The 12,139-nt window shown below is 56.6% G+C and overlaps 2 protein-coding genes across 4 annotated transcripts in view; one reads left to right on the forward strand and one right to left on the reverse strand.

The window, feature by feature from the left end:
* LOC102057796 (fibrillin-2) overlaps positions 1–459 on the forward strand; it is a 109,747-nt gene extending 109,288 nt beyond the window's left edge. The window contains exon 65 of the mRNA XM_027801398.2: positions 74–459. Coding sequence (XP_027657199.2) covers positions 74–448 — 375 coding nt within the window. The 3' untranslated portion in view covers positions 449–459. The remainder of the gene's footprint in view (positions 1–73) is intronic.
* Positions 460–4,162: 3,703 nt separating this feature from the next.
* Positions 4,163–12,139, reverse strand: part of CTXN1 (cortexin 1) — a 38,988-nt gene continuing 31,011 nt past the window's right edge. For 2 of the 3 annotated variants that reach the window (XM_055710331.1, XM_055710330.1), the window contains 2 exons: positions 6,261–6,374; positions 4,163–5,754 (listed from right to left, as the gene is read on the reverse strand). In XM_055710331.1, coding sequence (XP_055566306.1) covers positions 5,334–5,621 — 288 coding nt within the window. In that variant the 5' untranslated portion in view covers positions 5,622–5,754; positions 6,261–6,374 and the 3' untranslated portion in view covers positions 4,163–5,333. Of the gene's footprint in view, positions 5,755–6,260; positions 6,375–10,467; positions 10,593–12,139 lie in introns of those variants that run through there. The other variant, XM_027801403.2, reaches the window with a different exon arrangement.

The raw sequence follows: 12,139 nt of genomic DNA on the forward strand, positions 1-12,139 counted from the left end.
AAGCGAGTCCTCCTTCACCTGGCCACGAGCTTTTCTTGGTATCTGTAAGTAACGCACCTGCTTCCTTTCAAAGGATCACACTGTGAACTTGGCCAGCATGGATGTGGACGCCCCTCTGTCCATGACGCTGAACCTGTCTGACCTGGCTCACAAGGAGCACATCCTGGAGCTCCTGCCAGCGGTGGAGCCCCTGGAGAACCGTGTGCGGTACCTGATCTCCCACGGGAATGAGGATGGCTACTTCCGCATCCACCAAAAGGAGGGGCTCAGCTACCTGCACCTCGGCCGCAAGAAAATAGTGCCTGGCACCTACCTGCTGGAAATCGTGAGCGTGCCCCTGTACCGCAAGAGGGAACTGCAGAAACTAGAGGCCAAGAACCACCTCAACTACTTAGCAGGGGAGCTGGGCCAAGCACTGAGGATGAAGCTCCAGCTCCAGCTCTACTAACAGCCGTGAGACCCCCCCCCCCCCAGCCGCCAGTGCAGTCCTTAGCCTTGCCATCCACACCTGGGAACAGCTGCCTCCTCTGTCGCTGCACCTCCTGCCGCCGCCTCCTCCGCTGCACAGTACAACTGATGGGAAATGTCCCTCTAGGCTCAGCACCCACCTTGGCCACGCAGGGATGCTCCACTTCACGGGGTGCTTGAGCCAAGCCACACCGCCAACGAGCTCACAAAAGCTTTGCCAAGGGTTCAAACCCCGTTAGCAGGGATGCCCTGCTCTGCTCAGCTCCTGCCTGTCTCCTTTAACCAAGGTACTGTTCGTCCGAGCTGGCAAGGGCAGTGCCATGGGGAAGCCGCCTGTCCTTCATGGTCACAGGCCATACACCGCCCCCCCCAGCCCTGGAAATGCGAGGGGGGGCTGGGGGCAGCTGTGGAAGGAGCTGTGGCATGGTGTGGTGTCAGTGCATTTCCCATCAGCTCTCGTTCCTCCTTTGCTTCTGCGTTGTCACGGTGGTGCTGCAGGAACCATCTCACACCTACACTGGCTGTGCTCTGCCTTTCTCTGTCCTCTCCGTGTCCTCTGGTCCTTCTGGGCTCCTCTAACGGAAAAGGTCACCTCTGAGCGCCGGGGCGGTGGGGGCTGCCCATGTCGCATGGCGGAGCAGCCAGCCTGGGGGACCACAGGCTCCTGCAGGGAACCGGGGCTTTTCACACCGCGGCACGCAGAACGTGCCGGAGAGCTGGAGCTGGGAGGGCTTTCCCAGAGCTCCAGCAAGTCCAGGCGTTAAGGCGTCCTTCTGTAAGTAAGGAGGAGCTCCGGGGAAAGGCAGATAACGGCATTTTTGAATGTGGTTGGACAAACTAAACTAGCAGGAAAGATGTCACGAGTCTGGTTGGAGAGCATCTAGATGTTTCCCATGCCAGAGGGGATGGAGGGCTTGGCAGGGCGCGTGTGGCATGCTGCAGGGTTTCCTGGCCACCAGCCATGTGAGGGTTTGAAAATCCTGTGACACGTTTCCCACCAGCAGGAGCACCATGGGGATAAGGGGCGGGGAGTGTCTCTGCAGCCTGCCCCGAGGAAAGAGGCAGGGACAGCCAGAGCCTGGTTGTGCCCTCAGCGGTCAGAACTTCTGAAAACGGGGGCCACAAGTCACACCCCTCTGGATGTCACATACCTCTTGGTCAGTCCGAGGTGACAATCAAGACGGACAGTCTCCAGTTAATGCAGACAAACAAAATGCACTACAAAGAGTCTGGAAAATCTTAACTGTAAGTGAACGGAGGGCTCCCTGCTGCCTCCAGCAGCCTGTCCAGGTGGGCTTCTCTTCCCCCCCTCAAGAGTGTACTTCACACGGCTGGTCTTTGCAATGCCATTTCCTAGTTTTGCATGAATCTGTTTCCAGTTCCACATCAGCCCTTCGTGGTGGCAGGGCAGCAAAGGTGCTAATCCACCCCAGTGACACACACGACTACCTTACCCCCCCCCGAGGTGCTCCCAGCTTCCCAGAGCCGGTGCTGGTACCGAATTGTCAGCGATAGTGCACTGTATCATCCACCCTTCCATATTTATGTATAACCACCAAAGTTACGATTGCTTGTTGTTGTGAGGAGTGCATATTCCTGTAGCTTTTTTTTTTTTTTTTTTTTTTTTTTGGTACCTGGGGGGGTGGTTTTTTTCCTGGTACGCTGCCGCCGCATGGGGTGGGGGAAGTGTATGTATACTGTATTTGGGCTAATGTCAAACTTGAAAACTCTTCTGCATAACGCAGCTCCAGACTCTGGATTTTGCAAGAGTCCCAGAGCTTGTGACAGGATGGGTGGCCTGATGTTTGGGTTTGTTTTTGTTTTTTTATTATTATTTTGTTTTGGTTTGGTTTTCCAACAGGTGCTTTTTTTAAAAAAAAAAAAATTAATAATAATAAATTAGCAGAGATGAGTTTGTGTGTGTGTGTTGAGCCAAAAGTCTCAAATGAAAAAGCTCAAGGTTTCCTTCATTCCTCTCTGGTGCGGTGTTGTTTTTGTTTTTTGGGTTTGTTTTTTTTTTTTTTTGTATTGACATTTCTTGCTGGTTGGTTTTTTTTTGGGGAAGCGTTGAAACCCAAAACCTGTGCCCCCTTGTCCCGCACAGAGAGGTGGCTCTTTGTGGAATTCCTTTTTGTATCAGAAGCAACAGCAACAATAAAATTATTTTGGGTTAAGTGGTTCTGTGTCTTTCTCTGTGTCTGGGGGCCGTGCAGCACCGTGCCCACCTGCCGGGTCAAGGGATGATGGGGAGGCCACGGTGGGAGTGTGGCAGGACCCGTCCTCCCTCCAACACGGGGGGGCCCAGGCTGGTTCCCTCCCTGCCCTCCCCAGGGGCACAGCACCTTCTCCAGGAATGACACCCCCCCCCCATGCATCCGGGAGGTCCCTCTGGATGCAGCCTCACCCAGTTCCACATGTCTCGGTACCTGTGGGGGCTCCAAATAAAAAAAGACAAAAATAAACCAACCAAAGCCTCAGAGCAGAAGGCAGGTGAGGAAGGAGGGACAGAGACATCAGCAAAGTCTCCTGATGCTTTGCTCCCTCCCAGCGAGGGGAGCGGGAGGCAAGTGGTGCCAGACGGCTGAGTGGAGCGATGCCACCAGCAGGCTGGCTACACCCAGGCCAGCATCGCTGCCAGGCTAAAGAGAGGCTGCAGGGACCAGGACAGGGGTGAAAGGGGCACAGAGAGGGCTGGTGGAGAGGTCACAGGGGCAGAAACCTGCTGCTGCCACCACTTGCGCCACGCTCGCCCTGCCTGGTGCTGCGCTTAGGGAGGGCACTGCTGGTGCTGCGCTCACCCTGGGCTCCTGGCTCACCCCCTCAGAGGAGCAGCACCGCTCTGGCTGCTCGCTGGTGGTTTTGCTGGGCCGTGGCTGTGCCGAGCAGAGGTCGGGCAACGCGGGGCTTGGCCAGACTGTGGGGTGAATGGGGTGTGTCGGGTGGGCGATGCACGGCTCGGCCAGGGATCCTGCTGCGTGGCCAGGAGTCGGGGTCCAGCTGCTTGAGCCCAGCTCAAACCCCAGTTCCAGGCTGATACTCTCATTTTTAGCTCTTCTTGGCCTTCCATTCCGGACGCAGAGCCATGTGCCACAAGAGGGCAGGCAGGGCTGCAGCATCCCTGAGCCTGGGAGGGAGCCCACTGCCTGCCTGGGTGGTGGGAGCGGGGGCGCTGCTGGGGGGGGGGGGAACACACTCATGCAGTGACCTGGGCAGAGGAAAGTACGCTCCCATTGAGCTCAGGCAGCTGGAAACTGCCGCTCCAGCAGCTCCCTGCGCCCGGCGGTGGGTGCACGGAGTCAGAGTTGTGTGGGCCAGTGGTGCCAGAGGAGGTGCAGAAGCAGGGTGCTGGGCTGGGGTACCCACGTTGTCTGCAGCATCCAGCAGCCACCCAGCCTCTTCCTCCGTGCCAGTGCTCGTGTGACTTTCTGGGCATGACCCACACCCACGCATCCAGAAGGTCCCTCTGGATGCAGCAGAACTTACCAGGCTGCTGCTCGTGTCGTGCAGACCCCAGCAGGATGCTCCTGCCCTGGGTAACCCATCCCCTGCGGAGCAGCTCCAGCTTGTACTGGGAGATGTGGGGTCTTGGCTCGGAGAGAGGGGGCAGCCCACCGTGGCCCGGGGGGAGCAGCCGGCACTCCTCTGGGTGCCTGACGGGACGCGTCAAAGAGCAGAGGAAGAGCTGTGTGGGGTTAGCACAGTGCAGCTTTATTTCCATGGTGGGGAAAGAGGTTCTCCCCCACAGGCTCAAATCCCTCAGTACAAACCATCTTACTGGCCCGCTGCCCTTATCCACCATGGCTTCTGCTAGCCCTGTGGCTAGCTGCAGCACCCCTACTCAACAGGCTTGGTTCCCGCAGAGGGGCAGGAGGACAGCCTTGCTTTCCCCTCGGCTACTTACACAGCCCTTCCGATACCCAGACGCAGGATGGCCAAGGACAGGCCGGCCACCCCCAGCAACCCCCTGGACATGGGGAGACCACCCTGATCCTGCTGGAGCAGGGTCTGGTCAGAGCGGGATACCAGTGGGAGGCCCCAGGCTTGGGCTGGCTGAGGAGCATCTCCCAAGTGTTGGGTGGGACCTGGGATCCCTCCTGGGATCCCAGTGGGGCCACCCAGGCAGGTCTGCGGGTCACTGCGTGGCTGCACCTCGCTCAGACCATTTCCACCAGTTGGGCAGGGACAGGTCACTACAGTGTGAAGCGGAGAGCAGGCTGCAGGGCTGGATGCCACAAGGGGGCTGCGCGTGGGGGGGTCTCCATCTCCCCCTCACTTGTGGGTGGGGGGAGCACTTGGGGCTGCCACACAGAGAGGAACAAAGCCAGCACTTGGGTCTGGTGCCTATAAACCCCCTGACAGACACAGCTCAGCTACAGGGACACACACACACGCACTGGGCCATGGGCAGCACTCCCCAGAGGACACAGACAAGGGCGATGTGGGGGGCAGGAGGAGGTGGGGGTCAAAGCTCTGGCCTGGCACCAGGCAGAGCCACCCAGACCAGGAGCCCCGAGGGCAGTGGCCGAGGGCAGGTCCCGCCATGCCCTGCCCCATCGCCTCCTGCCCCTCACCACAGCACGCGATGCTGCCCGGGGGCACGATGGGCAGCAGGGACCACGCGGAGTCAGATCACCCCTCCAACACATCTCTCCAAGAGTCCTGCAGACTGCAAAGAGAACTGAAAAGTGCTTAGAAAAGAGAGAAACCCCTAGAAAACCCACCCCGGACAAGAGCCTGATCTCACCTCCCTGCCCAGAGCATCCCTGTTGGCCCAGGGCAACACCACAGAGGAAGGGGGGGCCGGGGCCGGGGCCAGCTGGGGTGGGAGGCACACGGAGCACCCAGGCTCGCCCCATCCCTGCCCTCTACACCAAGGCGTAGTCAAACTGGCCCCTCTCCAACCCCTCCTTGTGGTCGGTCCAGGAGGAGGCGGGCATGCGGCTGTAGGGGTCCAGCAGGATGCGAAAGCAGCGCACCATCAGCATCACCAAGAAGACCAGGAGGAAGATGACAAAGGCAAAGACGGTTTTCTGCTCAGCATCCATACCCGCTGTGCCGGCTGGGTGCTCGACCAAGGAGGGGGAGAGCAGTTCATAATCCATCGTCGATGCATCATTCATGGCAGAGGCGAGGAGCGTGTGGGCAGGGCGCATTCGGCCGCCCCGAAGCCTGGGCAGCCAGCTTCAGCCTCCCGCTATGCCCGTGCACCCAGAGCACTGGCTACTCCATCGCCACCGGCACGGCTGCGCCGAGCTCAGGATTCGCTCCTGCCCAAGCCAAGAGCTTCTGGAAGGGAAAGCAGAGATGGTGAGGGAGGAGGAACAGCCATGGGCTACAGCAACGCTGCTAAATAACCAGGGGCAGGGAGGTTCCCAGGTGGATCTCTCATTTTCTAGCAAGCTGAAGAAGCCAATCGCAGGGCACACGAAGGCATGGGATGCATGGGCAGCCCAGGGCACTGGTGCCAAGCTTGCCGGTCTGCCCTTAAATCCCCAGCAATCCTCTGGAGAAGGTGCCCATCTGCTAAGGCTTGTGCTGCAGGGCCTTTTGGAGCAGGTGTTGTGAATCACAGGACAATTCCCACTGGAAAGGCTCTCAGCTGTGGGGCCAGAGTGGGCTGCTCAGGGCTTTACCTAGTCTGGGCTTGAAGTTCTCCCAAGCCAGACACAAGCTTGGGATCTGCTCCTGCCTGCTGAGGGACACGTGTCCAGCTGCCACATCTCTCCTAGCACAGCGACTGCCTTTGGTTTTGCATCAGGTATAGAAGAAGGATGGGGAAGGAGGGCACCTACCTCACTGCAGCTGCGTGGGGTCACTAGCATTGCTCTTGCAATGGGAGGAGGAGAAGGCTGTGTCCAAACAGCCACGTCACTGAGGAAAGATCTCCAGGGTCCAGCTGTCTTGGGCTAGGGATGCAAAACAGAAGGACAAAGATAGCAGAAGAGGTTAAAAGGACCACAGTCACTAGGAGTTGTAGAGAAACGCCACAAGGCACGCCTGAAGTTCTCAGTGTCTCATCAGACTGGATGGAGTTCACCTAGGAGAACATCTACACCAACATCCCCTTGCAGCATCCTGGAGCTTGAGTGCTCTCAGTGCTGTGGAGACTCCAGGAAATAAAAGAAAAGCCCCACTGGGAGATATCAGGAAACAGTTGAAACATCTCCCTGCCCTCGCGGGCAGCAATAGTGTCTCTGGGAGCAGTATCAGTGGGAAAGGAAAAGGCAGAGCTAAAGCAGCCCCAAGGGCAGGGCCCCCAGCTGCAGACCAGAGCAGGTTCAGCATGGCTCGGACACGTGCTGAGGACCTTCTCCCTTTACCTGCAGCTCCTGGGACAGCAGGAGGAACAGCGCTCACAGGCTTTAAAAATAATTTAATGTAACAGCAGCAAAATAAAGGGCAAGAGCAGCAGCAACAAGGTGAGCCCAGCTGTTCTCCGACTTTTCACCCTGGTTATTTGGTACTCTCCCGTCCCGGGCATGTCTCATGTCTAGACCAGACGCGGGGTGCCCTCTCCGCCAGCCCTGCTCTCCTCTGGGACAGAGCACCGCCATGAGACCCCTGCCCACGGGGGTGGCGAGCCCCCAGCTGGCATCCCTGCATCAGTGTTTGGCCAGGGTACCTCTGAACTCCAACCACCACCCTAAACCAGCTGTCCTGGCACTTCCACTGAGAGCAAATCCCCAGGTACTTGCCGAGGGTCCCAGTCTCCTTCAGGGCTGAGCAGGGGCTTTGCCCTCATTTGTCGGGTTTGCACTATTGCAGGGAAGTGCCCAGTGCAGTTCCCTAAAGGGAAACTACACCTGCGTCCCGTGTCACGTTCAGAGGATGTTGGCCACCCCTAGTGTGACTCCATCCAGCAGCCCCTCAGGCTGTCAAGCTTCTGTCATGCTGGGCTTTATTCCTCCCCCCACATAGCCCCAGCTGAGCATGGGATGCAGGTATGAGTCAAACAGGGCTCCCACGGGTACCACATCACAGAACCACAGAACCGTGTAGGTTGGAAAAGACTTTTAAGACCATCAAGTCCAACCATGGACTCAGCTCTGCCAAGGCCACCATTAAACCATGTCCCTAAGCACCAGGTGTTTTAAACACTCCCAGGGATGGTGACTCCACTACCTCCCTGGGCAGCCTGTCCCAGTGCTTGACAACCATTTGGTGAAAAAATTCTTCCTAATATCCAGCCTAAACCTCCCGCGGCGCAGCTTGAGGAAGGGCAGGAGGATGGGGTTGAGTGACCTGAGCTGGAGGAGCTGCCACCTGGGCAGAGGGCACCTGGGTCTCCCCCCACAGCTGGTGGGTGGTGGCTCCGTGTGGTGCTGTCTGGGGGAGGAATCCCCACCCGTGGAGAAGCACAGGTGGGACAGAGCATCCCGCTCCTCTCACGGAGCTCTCGGGGGCGGGTGCAGCTCCCTACAGCCTGAGCCACCCACAGAGCTCCTCCTGCCCTGGAACCCCTTGGGACCTCCCCGGGCTTTGGAAGCACCATGTGGCTGGGGCACTGCTGCCTCTCCGCTGCGCTTCTCTGTGCTCAGGAGAGATTTGTGCTTCCCACTGATGCATCTGGGTTAGAAAAATCTCCCGTCATGGTTCTCGATGCCAGAGATGCTCAGGACTGGCCCTGCTGCAATATAAGGTACCCAAGCACAAATCATATATCTGGAGATACCAGCTAACTCACACATCAGAAGTGCAGAGAGGAACGGGCACGTTCAGGAGAAAACAGAAGATTTTCTGCTAAATAGTATCCCTATTTTTTTATCCTGTAGTACTCAGGATAAAGGGTTCCCCTCACATTTGGGATGCATTGCTTTTTCACTACTGTGTGAAGAATCAGATCTTACTTTCCCGGGAATTTTGAGCAGAGCAAAAAAAACCTGCTGATAAGACAGTTAAATGAAGGCAGCTGTTATTTAAGGAACGTTTGATTGAGTTTTATTAAGATTCATGTTCCCTTAGTAACTAAGAAGAATACATGAGCAAGGAAATTGCTTAATAGGGACTGAGCTCACAAAGGAAGAGGATCACTGTCAACAATTCAGCAACGCTGCGGTGAGATTTTTCTGGGTATGAACCACGAATTAAACATTTAATTTGGGAATGGCAAATATCTAATGAGATATTAATTTAAAAAGAAGTATGGAGCCGTGTTTACCGATGCAGGATGCCATCTGGTACAGAGGGCTCACCCTTCCCACTACAGACACCTCCAATCTGGGAATGTGAGTGGGCAGTGAAGGGAGGTTATGGGCGCTCAGCAGGGATGGGGCTGCACAGCACCGGCATGACTCAGCCTGCTCACTGGACTACACCCAGACACTCCTGCTAGCGCCAGCTTGTTCCACCCTTTAAGTCCTTGCAGGTTTTTAACCAGGAGTCAAGACGTAGGGATAGGTAGTGGATGGGAAAGCACAAAGGCCTGGAGAAGAGAAGGCTCCAGGGACACCCTGCTGCACCCTTTTGGTAATTAAAGGGGGCTTATAAGGGAGATGGGGACAGAGGTAATGGTTCTAAACTAAAAGAGGGGAGATCCAGACTAGCTATAAGGAAAAATGTTTACGCTGAGGGTGAAGCACGGGCACAGAGAGCCCAGAGAGGTGGTGGGTGCCCCATCCCTGGAAACATTCAAGGCCAGGTTGGACGGGGCTTGGAGCAACCTGGTCTGGTTGAAGATGTCCCTGCTTATGGCAGGGGGCTGGACCAGGTGGCCTTTAAAGGTCCCTTCCCACCCACACCATTCCATGATTCTAAGAAGTGTCCAAAGCAGAATCAGAGCCTAATTAGGGAAAGCAGCTGGAGAAAGCCTTCTGTGTCAGCCGGAAAGCAGTTTCTGGAATCTAACATTTTGGGTATTGCTTACTTCCAATTTACAGCATGGTAACCTTGTTCAAAAGAAAATAATCTGTTCCTCCTTCAAACAGTTTACTCCCACCAGCAAATAAAAGATGAAGCTGGGAGCCCTGGCATAGCCGTGCTTTGCTCCACGTTAGTCCAGCTCGGTGCAGCTGGTGTGCAAGGGATGGGGAGCGGGGAGCCCAGCTCCCTGTGCAGGGTCTGAGCAACGAGGCAGCTCCCCAGGTCACCGGTAAATCTGTCTCAGGGGGCTGGGAGGTTACGGCAGCTTTGCAGCATCTGGCACTGAAAGGTGTGTGTTTTGTCAGCACGAATTAAAAAACCCAGACCTGCGTGATTTGCACAATAAAGCACCATAAAGGCTCGATACGCTCAAAGGATGGAGCTGGAAGATGACAGGGCATGAGCCACACGGAGCAGGGCTTAATTGCACGGTGTCGTCAGTGCAGCCGAACAGCTAGGGAATTACTCCGTTTACACACTTTTAAATAGACCCAACTCAGTACTTCTATAACCCAAAATAGACATTTACAATTATATAAGGATGAGAAATAAGACTAATGTCTTCAAAGGAGAAACTGGAGCTACTTTTGATGGAGGAGACCTAGGAGGGGCTAAAATGCTTAAATTCAAATGAAGCTTTCGCAGAGACCAGAATGAAATGCCTGCACACAGAATAAGGACCAGAGCAAATTCATTAGGATGGTGCTAAAATAACCCTGCTTTGAAAAGCACAGCCCTACTGTTGCCCCCCATACAAAGCTATTTGAGACATCTAGGAGACAAATTTAAAAGATAGATGCAGCCAGGGTCCTGGGAATGTCTAACAAAGATGGTTCTGTGACCAGGAGAGCAGTGCAGCATAAGCACTAACACAGGGCTCCAGCAAAAGGCTGAGAGCACATCTGCTGCTCGGTGGGAGCCCGAGGTCTCGCAGGACCCGGCTCCCTGCGCTCCCCTTGGTTAATATTCATTGCATCACTGCACATGGTGCACAACCGCCTGTTGCAACCAGACAGCAAACGCGATCGCCAGGGAGATAGGAAAGCAAACGCCCTCACGAGGACTGCAGGCAAACAAGTTTCTGCCTAAGCAGGAGGATTTCTAGGACCTCAGCTCCTTAGAGATGGGAAAAGGCTTTACCTGCAAGTGCAGCAGGGCTGTGGCACTCGCTCCGGTGTGCCAAAGGGTCCGTCCATCCGCAGCGGGTCCACTCGCCCCAGTGGAGCTGGAGGCAGCTGGGTGCCTCCCTGGGGCATGCGCCCTGTGCCTGGCACTGGGACACCACCTCAGAGGCAGCGGAATTCTTTGCAGGGTTGACTTTGCCTTTTTGGGTAAACCTGGCCGCTGGGTTCAAGGAACGCATCCCGCCGGGTTCCTGCCCGGCTGCAGCACAAGCACAACCAGGGGCCCTGCCAGGGGAAGCTGAACTTCCAACGGGATGCAGACCCCTGGAGCAAAGAGCTGTGTGGGCCCTCAGAGGTGTTTCTGCCCCCCGTTAAAGCACATTGTGGGTCTCCTGCCTGGCCGATGCTGAGAGCACAGGGCTGTGTTCTCCTGCTGCCCTATGGCACACACCCTGGCCCCGGGTGCAAACAAAGCTGGGACTCTCCAGACGTGTTTCTGCCTTCCCTTCCTACGCATCCCAAAGCCAAATTGCTGCGCTGTCCCTGGAAATCTGCTCCTGCCTTTGCCACCAGGTGCTGGTGCAGGGCTCACACAGGGGCCGTCTCCTCTCTCCTTCCTCAGCAGGCAGCCAAGCCCAGCAGGAACAAAGTTGTTTCCCATTTCAGGAACCCAGTCTGCCCAGAGAGCAGTGTGTGCAACCTCGCCTTCCCAGCTTCCCTCTTCTCGCTGCCAGGGGGGCACCCAAGCCTTAACCTCAGCACCCTCCACCAAACATCCCTGCAGGGAGAGACCCTCCTGGCCCTGCCGAGGTGGGTATGTACATTGTACAGATGATGCTGTGCCCCAAGAAGGACGCTGAGCCTCTTTCTGCCTTCAGCCTGGCTGTGTCTGAACCACCTACAGGGTGCATCTCAGCCTGGTGGTACAGGCAAACACCGGGCAGCTAGCTGCCCAGGGACAGGCAGCACCAGTATCTACCCAGGAACCACAGTCCATGTCTGGGCTCCCTCCCTATTAATGCTTGTTACCGACAGCAAGATCCTGGGGGCTCCTTCATGGACCCTCTCAGCCCCTCTCCATCACTTGGCCCTGTGAGGGCAGTGTGAGGATGGACAAGGACATATGGTGTCCAAGAGACATTGGACCAGCAGCCAACACCCATGCTCGAGGAAGATCCCAAGCCTCAGCGGATCCCCCAGTTGGTCTGATGTAGACAGATCTCCCCTCACGCTCTAAAGCCTGCTCACAACATCGCTTTTCAAGCATCTTCCACCACAAGGAGTGGTAGGACAGGCTGGGGCTCCAGCCCAGCACATCTGTACCCCAAACCCTGACATTAAGAGCTTGGTCCATCTTCTGCTAAAGCAGCCTGTGCTAAGGGGAAGGCCACCTTCTCCACCACTGCTTCTCCAAACCCATGCAGCCACTGTGGAGGGGCTCTCCCAACAAGGCAGCTCTGCTGGACAAGACTGCAGCCATGCGCAGCAGCCAGGGGGAATGAGCAGAGCACGGACACGGAGTATGAGGGATGTCCCATCCACTTTTTTGCAAGTGAAAGGGGCAGCCCTTCAGCCAAGGGGGAGTTTAGCCCAGCCCCAGTTAAGCAGAGCTGCTTGCCCCCAGATCCCAGGCTCTGGCATCCCTGGACCCCCGGGGTGGGGGGCACAGGAAGCCTGGACAAGCGCAG

Source organism: Falco cherrug, chromosome 4, assembly GCF_023634085.1.
Source record: "Falco cherrug isolate bFalChe1 chromosome 4, bFalChe1.pri, whole genome shotgun sequence".
Lineage (NCBI taxonomy): Eukaryota > Metazoa > Chordata > Aves > Falconiformes > Falconidae > Falco > Falco cherrug.